The sequence below is a fragment of the Amblyomma americanum genome, chromosome 9 (assembly GCF_052857255.1).
Source record: "Amblyomma americanum isolate KBUSLIRL-KWMA chromosome 9, ASM5285725v1, whole genome shotgun sequence".
In the NCBI taxonomy this organism is placed as follows: domain Eukaryota; kingdom Metazoa; phylum Arthropoda; class Arachnida; order Ixodida; family Ixodidae; genus Amblyomma; species Amblyomma americanum.
This window is the reverse complement of record NC_135505.1, coordinates 119634521-119654545: the sequence shown is the minus strand read 5'-3', so window position 1 is coordinate 119654545 and position 20025 is coordinate 119634521. Positions and strand designations below refer to the sequence as shown.

The following is a 20025-nucleotide window of genomic DNA, read 5'->3' as shown; positions in this document are numbered from 1 at the left end:
TCGGCGCTCCGTGCATGCGTGATTCCTCGTCCGCTGGCGCTCGTTCCGTTTCTGAACCCGAAACAGGTGTGGATTCTTACGGCTATTGTTTATTTCATCTGGTGTACCATGTTCTCATAAAAAAATGAAGAAACATACTTTCGGAACGTCCCTCGTAGAATGAAAAAATTTATGGTGTTGCGATTTGTAGGAGTCACACAGCCGAAAGGTCAAAGTCTGCAGTTTGAGTTCATTGAAATTTAGCAAATACAAGTTTGCCATGGGACCGAGGCTAAAGGTGACGCAAAAGTCACCTTACAGGGCCTTCGGCACCACAGATTACATGTGAAGCACAAGATGGCGGGCATGGAGAAAAACAAAACTGTCAGTCATTGGTTGCGGATACATTGCACATAGAAATTCATTTAAAGAAAGTTGTCAACCTTTGCCTCTTCTAAACAAAATGCGAAGAGTTTCACGTAAGGAAAAAAGCAATCTGCGTTGCCTCCAAGCAACAAAAAGTGTGGTTACATTTTGAAATAAATTTGACGGGACAGTTGTGCCCTCTTTTTTTTCCTCTCGGTATTGCGAACTATAGCTTACCTACTGCATCGATCATGATTTACTGCGTCTCGCAGCCCATTGTCTCGCCGTTTACCAGGGCAGGCTACGTGGGCTTAAACAAAGGGCTGTCGGAGCTTTTATCCGGGCTGTGTAACTTCCTCGACGGGCAGGTGTGCTCCCTGGTTATCACAATCACCGCCTTCAGCAGCCCGTATCAGCTGAACGAGGTAAGAGCGATAAACAGAGCTTCAACCTTATTTGATGGACATCCTGATTTCGAAGCCACTTGCACAAGTGCCACACGTAACATCGCTGGGATCGGCCAAAATTTCTTGCCCGGAAGCTGGGGCGGAGTTCGAGAGCAGCAGTGAATTTAGTTAACAGTAACGAAGGCAAAAAAGACCGTTTGCTGGGATGAGCGCTACCTTCTGGTCGGAGCGGAAACTACAGAGGGCGTTTCGAATGGCTGAGTAAGCCACGTTTCCGAGATACAGTGGATCCTAATGGTACACGTCTAAGATGGAGCCCCGACGGATGCGAATTTACATGCTGTATCTTATTTTGTGGTTTTTCTTGAAAAATGTCGCTTTTTATTGCTGAGATACTCATTTGTGCGCGATATACAAAAAAAATACAAGCAGAATGTTCTGTGCTGCGCGACTTATTCGTGCGCTGCTCAAGTTTTCGTAAAAGTTGCACTTTAAGTAGTATATAGGGCCCCTCCACGATTCCTACCTTAAAGAAATAGCTGCGTTTGAAAGGTAGGCTTACCCAACGTGTCAGTAGCACGTCATTGATCCCGCAGTGAAATTACTGCAAAGGAGTCAGAGCTCCCAATGTGTGTGCCACCTGAGTCAAAACACTTCATCTTCAACCTGTGTTCTTTTTCCAGACACGGGTTCCGATGTACGTAGGCCATTTTCCACTCGGAACCACTCTACAGAACCTCCGCCATTACTACCAGGTGAACAGTGATAAGTTCCAATACAACTGAATACATTGTTAATTCATTTAGAGGTGCTCTTGGATGAAATTTTAACACGTATAGAAAAACCTACTAATTTACAAAAAGAACCCAAAAATCACCTTTCTTTTAAGTAGATGCAACGAATACATATTGCCACAGTCCCAATCAATTCAGTGGCGCCATGCCGCGGCCGAACTGTTTTAGATGGGACTTGCCATGCCTTGCGCTCTCGAGGGGCTAGAGGTTTTCGTCTTCTTCCTCGCTCGAGCTACCTGCTGTCCTGGACGCGTGGCACGTCTAATTAAATCTGGTTTTGAGTGCTTTGACCGTTTATCGGTGACATTTGGTGGAGGTGCTGGGTAACGATCAATGTACGCTGACCTCGAGGACACTCTTGACGTCAGTTCTCAACGCGTGGCTACAACACCAGTCCACAAGGCGAGCCGCTGCCTGCGAGGCCTACAACCAGAGTTCGGCCAACTCGCAAGACCAGCAAGGGCCTTGACGCCCGCTACGGCTAGCCAGACAAGTCAGCATTCCGGGAATGCCCCGCCGTTCGTCCTTCACACGCCTCGGTCGCCCCCGTCATTCCACGGTGAGAGGTTTGAGGACGTCGAAGACTGGTTGGCCAGCTTTGACCGTGTGGCGGGCTTCAATGAATGGGACTGCGAGCACAAATTGCGGAACGTGTACTTCGCACTACGGGACTCTGCCAAGACGTGGTATGAGAACCACGAAGCTTCCTTCACTAACTGGGAGATCTTTCGCCGAGAGCTCTTAGCCACGTTCAACACCAGCGAACGAAAGGAGAAGGCTGAAATCGGCTTGCAATCGAGGTCGCAGCAGCCGAACGAGAGCGTCGCCATGTTCATCGAGGACAAGACGCGACTCTTCAATCGCACCGACCCTGCTATGCCCGAGGACAAGAAGGTACGCCACCTAATGCGCGGCGTCAAAGAGCAATTGTTTGCCGGGCAATTGTTTATCGGTGACAATATTTTATCTGTTATTAAATTTACTATTTTGCTGCATTTTTATTTCTTAGAACGGATTCCTTCAGGGCTGCACTTATAAAATTCTAATTTCTTGGCTTACAAGCAACGTTTTTGTGACAGTGCCCCTTTACTGTGTGGGAGGGAAGCCAACAGCCACGAAACCAAGGAGCATGGGGACATATCTCTTTTTATGAGTTGGTATTGTTGGTTAATGGGAGATTAACAGTGTAATTATTGCGTCGCCCGGAGATCACTGAAAAGAGAGAAGAATAAAAATAACCTCAAGCCTCCGGTGGGATCCGAAGACACGACCTCCCAATTTTGCGTCCGGTGCTGTACCAAATGAGACACGGTGACGGCTGTTCGATCTGCTTTCGAAGCTATTCATGATGCGTTGCAAACTAACCTATAGTGTCGTTGAGTTGAGTTGAGGTGCTGAATGCTACAGGTGCCATTAGCCTTGCTTATTCGGCCGGCAGTTGCTCCACCGTAGCGTCCCGTCCATGTTAATAATGTTCTAAGGCCTGTCGCATCTACCCCGCTATACGCACAGTCTTTTATTATAGCACGCATTCCTCTCCCGCACTCACCATCTATGCACACAATCACTCCCCGCAGTCCACATCACAGTCCACTCCCGAAGTCACCACCTATGCACATTTTTAGTCACAGTAGAACATAATCCATTGCAGTGCTACAATCAATACACACATTTACTCACAGTATAACGTAGTCCACTCCAAAAGACACCATCTACGCACACATTCAATCACAGTAGGCCATAGTCTGTTCCTGTTGTCACCATTTAGAAAAAAGATCAATGTCCTGAAGAAATGTTAAAAGAAGGCGTGCAACTTTCCTTCTGCATGTCTGGTTTCCACTCGGGTAGACAATGTCCTGAACTGTACTGTGAGGGTTCCTGTCTTCTTGAAGGAAGCGGACATCACATACCTTTCCGCGTTGTACTCTGGGCAGTACATAATATAATGTTCGATATCCCCGCACACACCATATAAATAGCGGAGACGATGCCATGCCCGTCTTATGCATCCAGGCAGGAGTGCGAGCAGAGGCCGTGCGAATTCGATGTAGTAGAGTCGCCTGGGATCTTCTCAGTCCTTTGGTCACACATTGCTTGTGGGGTGCACTCCACAGGGTACTGAATGATCGAGCACCGTTTTCCTGTAGAGACTTTTTCCATCTTGAGGTACTTTTTTTGATGGATTCCTTGACAGAGCTTCATGGGCGAGATTGTCTTCCACCTGATTGCCGTTGACTCTTAGGTGAGAGGGCACCCATTGGAAATATAGAGTAAAGCCTCTGCTGTGCAGATTCTGCACCAAGCCTGATAGCTTATAGACAAGGCATCAGTAGGGAATCCGCGCTCTAACCTCTGAAGGGCAGATTTTAAATCAGTTAGGATGACAACAGGTTGAGCCAAACAAAACCCTAATTTCCGTAATGCCTCCTCAATAGCAGCACTTTCGGCCGTTGTGGTGGATACGACCAAAGTAAAGTGTACAGACCACAGTAAAGCGTACAGACCGCTTACAGTCCAAAGAAGGAACGTAAAAAGCCGCTGCGCTAGCTTGTTTGACGTTGCCCACAGAGCCATCCGTGAAAATTTGAAGATGGCGGGCATACTCGGTTTCCAACTGTCCGAGTACGAGCGAACACGTTGCTACCAAAGGAGACCTGCGCTTTGCGCTCACATGGAGAATTGTGACCTTACAGTCGAGGGTCGGAAAAGACCCGGGGGATTTCAACCGTTTCCTTTGCCTGCGGGCATTAAGGCCTAAAGAACTAAGAGTATTAAATGCCAAGTAGGCCTTCGACTCATATCTCTTGCAGAGCCGCTGGAGAAGGGATCGCCCAGCTACCGTCTCTCCTAGACGGCCAAGATGCATTAGTAGTCTCTGAGAAGCGACAACGCTAAGAGGTTTCGATAGAGACTCATGAAGTACTGCCTTATTCGCAGCCTCCTTAGGAACTCCAATGACTCTTCTTAGGCACTTTCTGTGGACAACTTCGAGACGTTCAAGCTGTGATGCCGAGGGGGAAATTAAAGGTAATTGATGCATTATGCAACTGATAACCAGCGCTTCGTGAAGTTTGACCATTGAAGAAGGATGGTTCAAGCACTGCTCACGTGCAATTCTACGGATCACATTGAGACGCGAAGATATAGATGAAACAATCGTGTCCACAGCTTTTCGCCGCTGTAGACGAGAGTCAATATTGACGCATAGGAAACGCGTGTGATTGAATTGATGGATGCAAGAGTGACCGAGGCCTATCTTGACGTCTTCCTACCCCTGGAAACAGAACAAAGCCGAATTTTTCCACTGATAGAGACAATCCCCCAACTTCAAGGTAAGCTTGTACCGGAAGTAGAGCCTGTCGAGCTATCAGGGCTAATCGCTTGTGTTGGTAGCCAGCAATCCAAATACAGATCTCGTCAGCATATATTGACATACGGACTTGCCTGCAATTTTTTTGCAACGAATCGGGAAGGCCGGCCATTACGACGTTAAAGAGCGTGGGGGAAAGAACGCTTCCTTGAGGCACACCTCATGATAGAACCCTTTGAGTGCTTAAGGTACTCACGAACCGTACACGAACCGCACGATCACTTATAAACTTCTAAATGAATCTTAACATATGGCCCTGTATGCCCATGCCTTGCTAACTGTTCAGAATTGAACTCTGAAGCGCGTTGTCGTAAGCTTTCGCAACGTCAAGAAAAACGGCTAAGGTGAAAGGCGAAAAGCTCTCTAGTGTTCAATGTGACTGACCAAGTCTAAAGCACTATCTTGGGCACTAAGACCTCGGTGGAATCCTGTCATACATGATGGCAGTGCCTTGCTGTCCTCAAGCCACCATGATAAGCGTTCATTTACCAGCTCCTCCATCAACTTAGCTACACAGGAGGTCCATGACACAGGGCGATACGAGGCAAGATCCGTCATGTCTTTGCCAGACTTAAGCAATGGAACTACTTGTGCCACCTTCCATGACGGAGGAACATCGCCAGTCTCTCAAACTCGTTCGATGAAGTTGAGGAGCTCCTTCCTGAGTTCCAGGGGCAGATTATTCAGCATTTGATTGGTGATGCCGTCGGGACCTGGTGAACACCGGCACCGCAGGCCACTGAGCGCAGTCTGAAGCTCACGAAGCGTGAACGCGTGAACGGGACGTCCATGATAGACCTGGAGGAAGCAGGCGGTTTATATATATATATATATATATATATATATATATATATATATATATATATATATATATATATATATATATATATATATATATATATATATATATATATATATTGGTTTGATCATAGAAGGTTGTGGCCAAGTACTACACCAGGGTGGCCAAATCCTGCTGTGGTGAGAGAGTGCGTTGTCGGTTCTGGTCACCGAGATCAGGCCGCACTCCAGGCCTGGTTATGCAATTCCATCGACACGCGGATTTTTTTTTAAACCCGGTGGAGAATTGCGCGGCACCAGGATTCGAATCCCGGTCCTCGCACGCGAGGCGGATGCTCTACCTCTACGCCATCGCTGCACCTGCACCGTCGAATATCCTTAAAACCTAACCGACTGAGACGCCTGTCCCATGATTGGACGAGTTCCCAGTGTTGGAGTCTTATGTTATTGCGTAACCCAACAATGTCTCTAAGAGACCTGAGTCCAGCAAGACGCCAAGGCCCATTGCGTGCGAGTCGGTTGTTCGACCTCCAGCAAAAACTGTCCATGTTCTTGAGCAAGGGGGACTCTCATATGTACAAATGACAAAAAAAAAATTAGGCAGTGGCTTAGCTCTGGTTAAGCCTGGATATACAAGCGAAAAGGTCCAGTTATTCTTGGTTTGACGTCATGGTTATGCTTCGTAGCTTAGCTTTGGCTTTATCATCTTTTTCGCGGTTGTGCAGCCAACTCCCAAGTGAGCACTTCTGGATCGGACGAGTTTAGTTTCTCAGCTTTTCTCCGTAGTCTAGCAGCAGCCGCACTCTCCTTCCCTTCCATGTCGAGTGCGCACGCCTATTCTCTGAGAAGCGCATTATATAGCCTCCTTACGTATGCACATGACGCACATGTGCAGTAGCGCGCGGCTGCGCCGAATGGTCTGGCGACGGAGTCGGCGTCGGCTGCGGCAGCGGTGAGGAGCGACCACCTGCGCGGCGCGTGACGTCACTCGTTTTCGCGCTCGCATAACTCACCAGTTTGGCTCACGCGAAGGTCGGCTCTGACCCGCGTAGTGAAGTTTTTCGCTTCAAAACCAGCTACTGCGGCCAAGAGTGTGTCCCCGTCGGCATGTTTTGTCGATGTTGTGAGTGCGTTGCGCAAAATAAGGAGCTCGAAAATCAAGGTATGTCTGACCATCTTCATATTTTGTTTGGGGCCCTGCGTTCACATGTTCCAACGATGGCGCCTGGTAACCTGAAGAACATCCTACAGCTGGTGCTTTCTTTTCAGTCCCTAATTACCACCTTCGCAGCGAACTTCCTTGAGTGCTAATATGGGTGGGGTTAAGCCTCGTGGATCTAATATTTACCGAAAAGTGCTGTTTATATTGCAATGGAACTGCGCTGGTATTTTAATACCCCTGTCACACGGGACTTCTTCACGGCCTTAGCCGTAAAGTGGTCCTATTGCACTAAAGGAGGAAAACCGAAAAGGAGCTGCGGCGCTGTTACACGGCAAATCCAAAGGCGCTTGAACGCGGCCTCCGTGAATCCCAAATGTTACCGCTGTGTGTGATGAGGCGCTAGTAACATTATGAAATTAAAGCAGACGGTAGCACTTCAGCTAAGAGGATAAGAGTGTTTTCGTATTGGTTTGAGAAAGTAGCTATCACGATAATAAACGAGCGCTCTGACGGTGAGAAACGGATATTTTGAAACAAAACTTTTTTTTTTCATCGTTCCAGGTCCGACCACGGTAGGCGCACTTTTACGCTCGGCTCCCCTCCTCGTTGTGTGTGAGAAGCGTGCTTTGTTGATTATGTCCTTGTGCGTATTTCAAAGAAATTAGGTTGTGCCTGGTTAGCGTGCTGCCGCAATCATGAGCGACGATTCGCAAGACGTTAGAACGAAGTGTGTAATTGCCGTGAAGAGCAAACGAAGAAAAAACAGCAAAGCGAGAAGCGCAAGCACGTGTGTGTCGATGCGGCTGCTGAAAAGCGTTCAAGCCCTTTCTTGGCAGTGTAGATGTCTTAAGTCATAGCCACCTCTACGGTTAAGTGCATTGTAACTCAAAATTAGCCATTAAATAAGATAAATTGGATATTTTTTACGTTTTGAGAACTAAAAATTGCGTCAATTTTTTATTCTTTGAGCTCGCTAGTTGGCGCTGCCGTCTGGGTTGCTCCTTTAAGCAACTTTAAGGCCTCTGACGGCCGCCTTTGCGGCTACAGACCTTTTTCGCAAAGGTCTCGACGCTTTGCCGTGTAGATGCGCTTCACGCGCCTTTGAGGCAAAGGACCGTAATTCCTAAGGCCTTACAAGTGCCCGTGTGACAGGGGTATGAGTCGGTTAGCTGAACTAAATCTATTCTTGAAAGAGTCTTGTGTTCCAGTATTGGCCCTGTCAGAAACTGGCGTGCCAAGCGGCAGATGTTTGACTGGATATGTCGCCCAGAAAAACTGCAGCATAAAGTCATTTCCTGCAGGAAATGCCTCGCTTTACATAAGGGAAATTCCACATGTTTTTCTAAGCGTTGCCGATCTTTGCACGGATGACATTGAGGTAGCGGCTGTGAGAATACAGTTCGACTTTCGAAGCCTTTCTATTGCATCCGGGTACGTGTCCCCGCGGAAGAAGGTAGCATTTAATTTGTTTCTACAGCAGCTCTGCGACCGCTTCTCAGCTCCCCGAATCATCTGCGGTAACCTATAGTGTACTCAACAGCAACCTATAGTGTACTCATCAGCGCAACCGTGGTTCATTGCGGAGGGTGTAGTATACCCTGTATTGCCGTGAGTGTGACGTGGAACATCATCAAATGGTGAGGATGGAAGCTGTGCTAGAACCTGCGTGTGCTACTTATGGCATCAAGACTTCCAGAGTCGAGACCCTAGGTAAGCTATTGAGCGGGCAAGAGAAGGAAAACGAGGGCCAAGTTATGACTAACTGCACGTAATACTTCACCCAGTGATGCCCACGCGATTAAAGTGTATAGTGCCACTTCTGAACTTACAGAGTATCTTCAGTGCATAAGCTCACTCTCCTTAGTGTAAAATTCTAACGAATTAGTTTAGTGCACAATTGCTACGGGTAAAAAAAATAATGAAACCGTAAGAAAGAATGCCTAAAAACGTGAAACTTCGACTCAGGTTCTCAAGCACAATAAATAAACAAAGTTCGGCACCGTTCAATTCTCTACTCATGTGGGATCACGTCCTTGAAAAAGCTTGGGTAGCTTTGCCTAAGGAAAAACTTTTGCAGACACTAATATCACAGCATGCCTTTTGGACATCTTGTAGCCGACATTTTGATTATGCTTTCAGAAATGCGCTTTCAGACCAGGAACGAAAAGCAGTGACATTTGTTCCATGTGTACCACACGTGATATGATGGACACCGCAGCAAAAGTTTTAAGTGGGCTGAGTTGGTTACTTTGGGCATGCTATTCAATGAACACTGCACTACAGTCACGCTCAGTAGAACTTGCAATACTTAAGACGCTATCGGGGATTTCAACGTTGTACATGGAGAGTTACCGATAGTGAAATGTTAGATACCTAACCGCCCCTTCAAAAGAGCAGAATCTTCCTCATTCGGTCATGACGGGTTCGGCGTAGGTACTGTTTGAAGGCGACCATACTGGGAAGTGCTATTTACTAACGTAGGAAAAGTACAGTATTCTTTTCTTAGAGAAAGAGAGAAATAACATTTATTAGCATCGGTAACAAGGTTGACGGGGATTCGAAGTGCAGCTCGGTCCCAGCCATGTCCTCCCCTTCAGCCATCGACCAGGATCTTCTGGATCCGAGCAGCGGCCAGGGCGAGACGGATCGCTTTACGTTGTCCTCTTTCCTCTCTGTTTGAGAAGCAGTGCCTCCCAGGACTCATTTGTTCTGTAAGATTTTCCAATGCTCGGACACATCAATATCATTTGGATCATGTCCGCTGTGCCCTCTCAAATTTTGCACCTGGAGCTGGAAATCTCAGGGTGCAACTTGCTATAAAGATGGGGGTTTGGGAACACCAAGGTTGTGCGGCGTAAGCTATAAACCGGAGTACTCGTTTATTAAAACGATTTTTCCGCCAGATTGCCTTCTTATAAGGCTATACGTGACGGCGCCTCTCGCGTGCTTTCCCGCATCGCGCTAGCACGTTGTCTTTAGTGTGCTTAAAGAAGATGGATCTCTTTGACAAGATGTGGCGAAGCGTGATGTGAATAGTTTTAGGCTTACAAGAAACTGCGAGCTTTCTGTTATGCACCACAGCTATAGAAGCTGCTATAACAGTAGGCACTGGCGCGACGCTTGAAATTTTCATATTCGAGCGTAGCAAGTAATGTCGTATGTGGAGAAAAGTGTATATATTGTGCTATAGAATAAAATTAACTCATTTAAGATATTTGGCTTCTCTGTGCATATTAGTGACCGCTTCTCCTTTCACAGTACGGGGGACTTCGACAATCTCTAATCACGGTAAAAAAAAAAAGATCTTCATGACTTCTGCAGTCCCTATAGACAGTGCGTGTCTGTTACGCAAGAAGCCTGCAGCCGTGGTTATTATGACGTTGCGTTCTTTATACTGGAAACTGGAAATACAGAAAACGTTGTATAAGGCAAGGGCTCCATCTTATACGAAGCGAGAATAACGCAGGCATGTGCTTCAATACACGTAGAGGCGATGTAATGTCACTAATTTTGTCAGCCTTTTCTTTTTCTTTTTAACTTATGCTGTGTCGCCGGTTCACATGCATGTGAGCTGAATGAGCCCCGAAAGATTAATATTGGGGCTGTCAAAAAAAGACTCCGACTTTCCTTGGTTGATGAGCACAGCATCAAGCTTCGCACTTCTCTCCGTTACTCGAAAGCGGAATGCGCATAAGCACTTTTTAATGTCTTCCGTACTTTTACTACTCAGTTTCTTTTTTGAACCCCCAGGAGACACAAGTGTGCTAAGTGTGCTTTTAAAACACAGCCGGATGCGTTGCTATTCTGTGCTTCACCTTTTTCAGTCGGTGCTCACCGTGCTGCAAAGCGGCTCATAACGTGCAGGACATCACGGCCAGCATCCCAGCTTAAAGGAGATTCTAATGATTGCAGTAGCACAATATCACCAATGGCAGATAATCTTAAGCTTCCTTCTCTTCTAATGGCAGTACTGGACTCGAATCCCGTTCACGGCGCAAATCATTGACCGCATTAGAAGGCTACGTTCTTAACACAACAAAGATATCTCACTAATGTCTAGTTAACCCTGTCCTGATTTACTCTAGGACACCTTATTTATATAGAATTCCTTTCTGCCTCGCCGAGCCTTTGCGTAACTTCAGCGTCTTTTCCTTATTTAGGAACCATTTAGGAAGCGAATGACCACTTATATGTTCGTCGCACAAGTCTCTAGCAATTTTACTCGAGCCCGTTAATCCCGGTACAGTATTATTACTTTGAGTTAGTGATCCTACAGGATACCAACAAGGTGAGTCAATAGTGCTGGGAAGTCGATAAGATAACAGTAACTGCTCCATTCCACAGACACTGCGCTCCTGGATCAGATATGGTCTTCTGTCAACTGATGCTCGCCCCTGAATGAGCTAACGATCCAGTCAGCTGAGCAGATGATGCCGGAACAAACACTTGACGGCCTTCACATTTGCGAAAGATGGAAACGGAGAAAGAGAAGAAGCACGCGAGGTGCAACGGCGATAACGACACCAATTGTCGCTGTCGTTCTCAGTCATTTTTCGAATATCGCTTACCACACCTACGCTCCACTTGCTTTGACGACTATTCCTCCTGTCGTTCGTCCGTTTGCGCTCGCATGCATTGCCACGGTCGATATAACGCGCAACTCAATTTCGTAGAATGAAGTTTGGTTTATGTTTCATAATGAGTAAATTTACTTGCATATAAACTGCAGAACTGGTTTGCCTTTCCACTGGCAGCGCAACTGAAAGCTTTTCGATGCGACCAAGCCTTGAATGTTGCACACCATATTGAACGCGAGTGTACACAACTTGATAAAAATGCTTGTAAGAGGAGGTCGAAGGAGATGCGTTGTCCAGCATATTAGGTGACATAGGGCGTTCACATGTGGCGGCTGATAGGGCGTTGCAGAGTCGACGAGGTGTACAAAGTTGATTTGAACAAGGCGGGGGGGGGGGGGGGGACGAAAGTAGGGAGTCTTCTATGAGGCCTTTCTCGAAGACACCCTGAATGCTCAAAAGTAATAAGGGAGTAATTACTCATTGGCATCCATACGAACGCAGCCACACGGCTACAGAATCCTAATGGAGGATGCCAGTGATTAATCCCTTATTTCAAATTTACTCCACCTTAGGGGATTCGCCTAAATATTTGATCAACACTCAAAAGCGATAGTAAAACATCGGAATGCTAAAAAAGCAAGTTCTTAAAGATGACAAAAACAGTGTTCTAAAAGACAACACTATATCTACTAATTGTTTTCTTTGGATTTTTTAATGCGCGCTTCTACAACAGTGCCAGAGCATTTCTCTTAGAGGTCCATGGGGTTTCAAAATAGGCCACCATTTTTAACGCGCACAACAATGCTAAGACGAAATTCTCTTCAGCTCTACATATTAGGGAAACAAGGCAGGCACTAACTCAACACTGTTTATTGATAAAGAACGCATGTACATGTATACACTAATATATATGGGCTGTTGGTGCGCTGCTGAAAATTATGGGTTTGGTTTGAGGTAGAACTGACAAAGCAAATGACAACTGTGACTTTTCCAGATGTACCGGGCCAAGGATTTCATCATGTATGACTACGGCAGCGAGGAAAATCGGCGGCGCTATAATCAGGTATTGAGTTATTCAACGGGATCGCCATAAATTAAATACATGCAACCATGCCTTGTTATTTGTCTAAAAGCTGCTTTTGACGTCGCCAAAGTAGTTTTTATCTTTGCATTTCGGTTCCTTTCTTGCCCTTGCTACGCCTCTTCATTGGCTCCTCATGTAATTTAAAGACACACACACACACACACACACACACACACACACACACACACACACACACACACACACACACACACACACACACACACACACACACACACACACACACACACACACACACACACACACACACACACACACACACACACACACACACACACACACACACACACACACACACACACACACACACACACACACACACACACACACACACACACACACACACACACACACACACACACACACACACACACACACACACACACACACACACACACACACACACACACACACACACACACACACACACACACACACACACACACACACACACACACACACACACACACACACACACACACACACACACACACACACACACACACACACACACACACACACACACACACACACACACACACACACACACACACACACACACACACACACACACACACACACACACACACACACACACACACACACACACACACACACACACACACACACACACACACACACACACACACACACACACACACACACACACACACACACACACACACACACACACACACACACACACACACACACACACACACACACACACACACACACACACACACACACACACACACACACACACACACACACACACACACACACACACACACACACACACACACACACACACACACACACACACACACACACACACACACACACACACACACACACACACACACACACACACACACACACACACACACACACACACACACACACACACACACACACACACACACACACACACACACACACACACACACACACACACACACACACACACACACACACACACACACACACACACACACACACACACACACACACACACACACACACACACACACACACACACACACACACACACACACACACACACACACACACACACACACACACACACACACACACACACACACACACACACACACACACACACACACACACACACACACACACACACACACACACACACACACACACACACACACACACACACACACACACACACACACACACTCCTACAGCCACGTAATGGAGTGAGTTCCAAGAGAGTAAGCGTAGCAGGGGGCATCAGATGGTTAGGTGGGCGGATGAGATTAAGAAGATTGCAGGCAAAGGTGGCTGCATCTGGCAAAGTACAGAGGTAATTGGAGAGACAGTAGAGGCCTTTGCCCTGCAGTTGGTGTAGTAAGGCTGATGATGATGACGCCCTCGTCGAACACCGAATCCCTTTGGCTGTATAAGGCGAAGGACCTATCTTTGTGGCCTTAAAGGACAACTTCGGTAAGCTTTCTTTGAGATAAAATTGCCCCACTACTCACCTGGTTAAGCTAAATGCGACTTAGGCGCGCTATTCCGTTTGCCATTGTTTAGCTTTGGTTGTGTCCAACTATTTACAACTTGAAAATTCTGGTTCCACCGAAATATTCTGCAGTAGTTCCTCGCCTTTCTTCTTTCTATGAGCTGACTATACTGCTCGTTGTGATCCGAGTCGTCATTTTTTGTGTTCGGCAGTCTCTGAACCAACTTGTACTGGCTTCTCTACTGCACGTTCCTGCAGGGATTTCATTATTAGCCGTTTCATTGTCGCTGTTCGCGTTTGTCGCTCTTCATCTGTTTCCGCATCCCGTGTAGCAGTATTAAGCCCCAACTCGGTGGACACATCCTAGGCTTACCGGCGGAGCGCCTTCGCCCACGGGCGTACGCTGGATCCTGTCTGCGCATGCGCAAAGCGCGACACGCGCGCAGGCGCGAGCAGGGCGCGGATATCTGTACATGCCAGCCCCAACTCCATGGACACATCCTACGCGTACCGGCGGAGCGCCTACGCCCACGGGCGTACGCTGGATCCTGTCTGCGCATGCGCAAAGCGTGACGCGCTCGCAGGCGCGAGCAGGGCGCGGATATCTGTACATGCCAGCCCCAACTCGATGGACACATCCTACGCGTCCCGGCGGAGCGCCTACGCCCACGGGCGTACGCTGGATCCTGTCTGCGCATGCGCAAAGCGTGACGCGCTCGCAGGCGCGAGCAGGGCGCGGATATCTGTACATGCCAGCCCCAACTCGATGGACACATCCTACGCGTCCCGGCGGAGCGCCTACGCCCACGGGCGTACGCTGGATCCTGTCTGCGCATGCGCAAAGCGTGACGCGCGCGCAGGTGCGAGGAAGGCGCAGATACCTGTACATGTCAGATATCCGTGCCTGCGCGCGCATCGGAAGCGGGGTCCGGTTTACAACAATAGGAGGACCGCGGGGCACCGGGGACTTTTTTTTTTCATGACTAGAAGCTCTTTCAGGTTCCCCCCCCCCCCCCCCCACTTTTCTTCGCAGTTTAAGTTGTCCTTTCAGCGCCCCCAAATCCCCTTTCTTCACCCTTGAAATTCTTTCGGTCGGCTCGAGGGGGGGAACGAGTCAGCACGAGGAGCATTGAGTTGGATGCCTTTTTCGACGCTCGTCGCGGCGCGGTGCAGGGCGCGCAGGCGCTCCGCACATACGCGACGATGGGTCCATGGAGTTGCCGCTCTATACTGCAGCGAATATTAGTACTGTTTGTTTGTTCACGCTCAAAGCTGTCGGCACTCGGCTTTATATCCACCGAGCCGCTTTTATCGCTCTATATTTTCACCCCTCTCTCTACTCTGCTGAGGCTGGCGCGACGCTCCTCCAAGCTCACCTAAGCTTCCAACAGCTACAAGGCTAGGTTAGGTTAGGTTAGGCTGCAGCTGGCGCGACGCTCTCAGTCGGACCTTCGCCTTTAGTCGTACCTTCACGTGGACATGGCGCGGACATGACTTCGTGCGGGCATCACTATAGTTCAAGGGGCTGCTATGCGCTCAATGCGTTCTTTTAGTTTTATGGGCATGAAGATACAGGTAACCATTGCTATTTCTCAAAGGAATATTATAACCCGGAGATGATGGGAGGGTTATAGTCGCCTTCTTGCATTCCGCACCTGCTAGTTGGGTGGTGTTTGTATTGGATCTCACCATTCACTCTAAATTCCAAAAATAGGCATTTTATTTTGTTGTTGTCGGAAATCAGTCCCTAACAGCGGCGCTTCCGCGCCCGTGCAATGACATCAGTTGGTTTGAAATGCCCAAACAGCCATGCGCCCGCGGCATCACAAACAATAAAATATAATATCCCAGCCATAGGTGCCTTTCGAAACACTTCCAATTAGAAACACGCGCATGTAGCGATGATTTAGTACTAATTAAATAACTGAAATTGATCGAAGATCAACCAGAGACCTGCACAACACCTTTGATGATAGCACACAGTGTGGCCACAGGACACTTTCTTGCTAATTAGTGCAGTCTTTTCCGAATCGTGGGCTATCTTATCACAGCGCCAATGCGAGATCAACACTGGACTTGGCAGAGAGATGAATAATAAAGCTTAAGTAAAATAATAATAATAATAATAATAATAATAATAATAATAATAATAATAATAATAATAATAATAATAATAATAATAATAATAATAATAATAATAATAATAATATAATAATAATAATAATAATAATAATAATAATAATAGGTTTTTGGGGAAGGAAATGGCGCAGTATATGTCTCATATATCGTTGGACACCTGAACCGCGCCGTATGGGAAGGGATAAGGGAGGGAGTGAAAGAAGAAAGGAAGGAAGAGGTGCCGTAGTGGAGGGCTCCGGAATAATTTCGACCACCTGGGGATCTTTAACGTGCACTGACATCGCACAGCACACGGGCGCCTTAGGGTTTTTCCTCCATAAAAACGCAGCCGCCGCGGTCGGGTTCGAACTCGGGAACTCATTGACGTCCTTGTTTTTAGCGCGAAAGCTATACTTGGTGAGCAGAGCTGAAAAACCAGAAACGTGAGCGAAGCCTTAACCTCTGGTATTGGACGAAGCGAAGAAGCGGAGGCCTTGCGCAGCTACTACGTTAACTCTCGAAACCGGGGCATCCTCCACCCCAGTGCCCAGTGTGGGCTGCCGATAGCGGCTGACGATGAGACCTTGCATGCGGTTGTTCTTGAGGCGATGTTGCCTAAGTGTTTTCGCACTTTCGACTAGGTTTGAGTACACTAATGTCCTACCATTGTATTGCCCTCTCGAATATTCCAAAATCGCATGAGAAAAGACTCGCGGAACGCGTTCAATTACCGGCAAGTTATGCGTCGCCTTACGGAAGTCTCCTTATGTACAGCATGGACAAAATATTTTCGCAAGCAAGTAAATGGCAGGTCCTCTAACAGCTCACGCAATGCACTGTGAGCCTTTCCAGCTGGAGTGCGTCGGAATATTTGAGAATTCAAGCGTAGGGGACTTTGCGGGGCCTACATGGACAACGCTGACAACATGACGGCGAACTTCACATCCGCTTCAGGCCATTAAGACTGTCGCCGCTACTTATTTAGAGGGATACTTCACTATGAATGCTGGCACTCCGTTTAAAATAGCGCATTCAAAGTAGAGCTCAAAGACACAGAGACAAGAACTTGTTTTTGAGATTGCTTGAAGATTTTCATGCTGTTAAGCGCAAATTCATGCGTACATACTGCCAGCAAAGCAACAACCCCCCAAAAATGTGATCCTCTAGCTTTGTGATGTCTTTGGTTTAAAAAAAACAACGATGGTTGGCAATGCACTCAGAGTTCTCACCACTGAGTGCGAGAGGTGTTCCTCCAGTCAAGCGTCAAAATGATTTCATTCACTTCTTCTAGATGGTGCCATAGTATTTTTGGGACGCTACGGCTTTCACACTTAAAAGATCATTGTTCCAAATACCTACGACGGTGCGCCACAAGAGCCGCTACGGCTTGGCTTGCGCAAACTCAGGTGGTTGCAATTAGGGTATCGAACTTTCGTTATGATCACGGATACTAGTGATCATAAGCTGATGGCACCATAACTTACACTACAAGAACAGTCATTATCGCGAAAGAGGAATCAGATGAGCTCTCCTTAGTTTGCACTGAGCGAATTCGGCGAATGGTGGCACTACATTCTCTTGACGCAAGATGATAGGTTCAGGAGCAAAAAAGAGTGGTATGGGTTTCACGCAGTTAAATACAGTAGACTTGCAAAAGAATGTGTATTTTCTGCAATTGGAGGATGACTTGCTCTCCGTCTTAAGGGTATGGCGTGATATCTTCAGTGGGCTGAAGCCCATCTATTCAGGATTGGTCATTCTCTGCCCAACATTCATAGAAGGCGGACGAGTCGTCATGTAGCTACCAGCGCAGTTGCGCAGCAGTTAAGAGATGCGCCACAACACTTATAATATAATATAATTGGTTTTGGGGGGAATGGAAATGGCGCAGTATCTGTATCATATATCGTTCAGATTCAGATTCAGATTCAGATTTATTTCAACAACACTTGGTTGCCGAGGAGGCGAACAAAAAGGCAATCAAAAGTTGCCTGACGAAGCGTCCGACCCCTTTACACTCTACCACTGAGCAGTGGGCAGGTTTAACCAAAAAAACAGATCATAACACCAAAGAGCCATTGCGTATAACATTATACACGAAAACATCAAAAAAGAAAAAGACAAGAAAAAAACAGCACATATTCATTTAAGGTACACAATTAAGAAGTGCTGTAAAAAGTATATTCGCGAGTCAACATTGTTGCACAGAATTGCACATAAAATACAAATATCGGTGTGACTGAACATAACAAAAGGCAAGAAGAGCTTAACTAGGCCGGCCAAAGTAAGGTTTTCTTTTCTAATAAAAAACATGGATTTTTCTTTTTTTTTAATATAGGGCAGATATGTGCAGAAAAAGTAAGCCATTGCTATGTCACAAAAAGAAATGGGTTAAGTTTTTGCTAAATGCTTTCGTGGAACGACTGTTGTGAATGGTTTCTATAATACCCGGGTACTTATTTAGAAGATCAGCGATTCGATATTTTAGCGTTTGTGTACCGTAGTTCGTACGCACTAGTTCTTTTCTACAGGTCACCTGAACCGCGCCGTAAGGTAAGGGCAAAGGAGGGAGTGAAAGAAGAAAGGAAGAGAGAGGTGCCGTAGTGGAGGGCTCCGGAATAATTTCGACCACCTGAGGATCCTTAACGTGCACTGACGTCGCACAGCACACGGGCGCCTTAGCGTTGTTCCTCCATAAAAACGCAGCCGCCGCGGTCGGGTTCGAACCCGGGAACTCCGGATCAGTAGTCGAGTGCCCTAACCACTGAGCCAGGTGGCTGTTTCTATCATAGCCACTTGTAGGGATTGTGCGATTCATGTTGCTCTTCCTTGAGCAACCTCTCGCGCTGCTGGCGCGAAGCTCCTCAAAGCTTACCCGAGTTACTACCCGATCTGGCCGGATAAACTCGGGTAAGCTCGGGTAGTAACTATGCCTACTAGGCAACGGCACAGGATTGTACATACGTAGGCACGGTAAATGATGAGCGTACACACAGCTACAATATACTTGGTCGGTGTTTGTCAGAGTATGAGTTTTTTTTGCACTAAAGTCAACCGAATGATGGATGCTGAATTTGCACAAATTAAAATGCTCAAAATGTGTGAAATTCCTTTCACAAACATTGAAATTGGTATGTTGTCGGTGAAACTATGCGCAGACAACGCCCCCGGCCTACCCTTTGGAGCGCATAACACCACCCGTGGCGCTCTTCTCATCGGATGGTGACACGCTGGCAGACCCCACAGACGTGGAAGTCCTCGTGTCAAGGCTCGGACAAAAAGTTATCATGCATAGCGTGGTCCCCCAGAAAACGTTCGGCCATCTTGACTTCGGGATCGGATGCAAGGCCAACGATTTCCTGCACAATGTCGCCATCGACATCGTTCGCCAGTATGCCGGTCAGAGGCGCTAACAAGGGCTTACCTTCGGTGGCAGAAGAGCGCGATAGTCGCCGTGTCGACAGCTGCATGTGAAAATAAAGATTCTTTGCAGTGTCCTCATTTCGTGACGAAATGTGCCATTATTCGCAAAATGGAAACGATCCAGCAACGAAGTTCACACCTTCCTGGGTGTGTGCCATTTTAGACTTCGAAGTATCTCAGTTTCTGACCTAAGTATTTTGCTGTGTTCGGCATGCTTTCGTTTACAATCTACAGTAACTATGGAAGCCGGTATCTACTTGAAGGCAATTTCGGGGCTCAAGCTTCAACCTCTCCTCACGCAGACGACACCCGGGAAATGCGTAGCGCTGGAAATTCGAAAAAAAAAAACAGATTTCAGATTCTTTTTTGCCCTAGGCAGACTTCGTCACACTACCGCCGAGTCATAACGACATTTCGCACTGCAAAATTTTAACACG

At 47.1% G+C, this 20025-nt stretch overlaps 1 protein-coding gene across 1 annotated transcript in view; it reads left to right on the top strand.

Moving 5' to 3' along the window:
* The window catches only part of LOC144103622 (lipase lipl-1-like), a 36950-nt gene extending 17303 nt beyond the window's left edge, over window positions 1-19647 (top strand). Inside the window, exons 6-9 of the mRNA XM_077636290.1 lie at window positions 618-770; window positions 1436-1507; window positions 12448-12516; window positions 19324-19647. Of these exons, the coding sequence (XP_077492416.1) occupies window positions 618-770; window positions 1436-1507; window positions 12448-12516; window positions 19324-19578 (549 nt within the window). The 3' untranslated portion in view covers window positions 19579-19647. The remainder of the gene's footprint in view (window positions 1-617; window positions 771-1435; window positions 1508-12447; window positions 12517-19323) is intronic.
* Window positions 19648-20025: the final 378 nt, after the last annotated feature.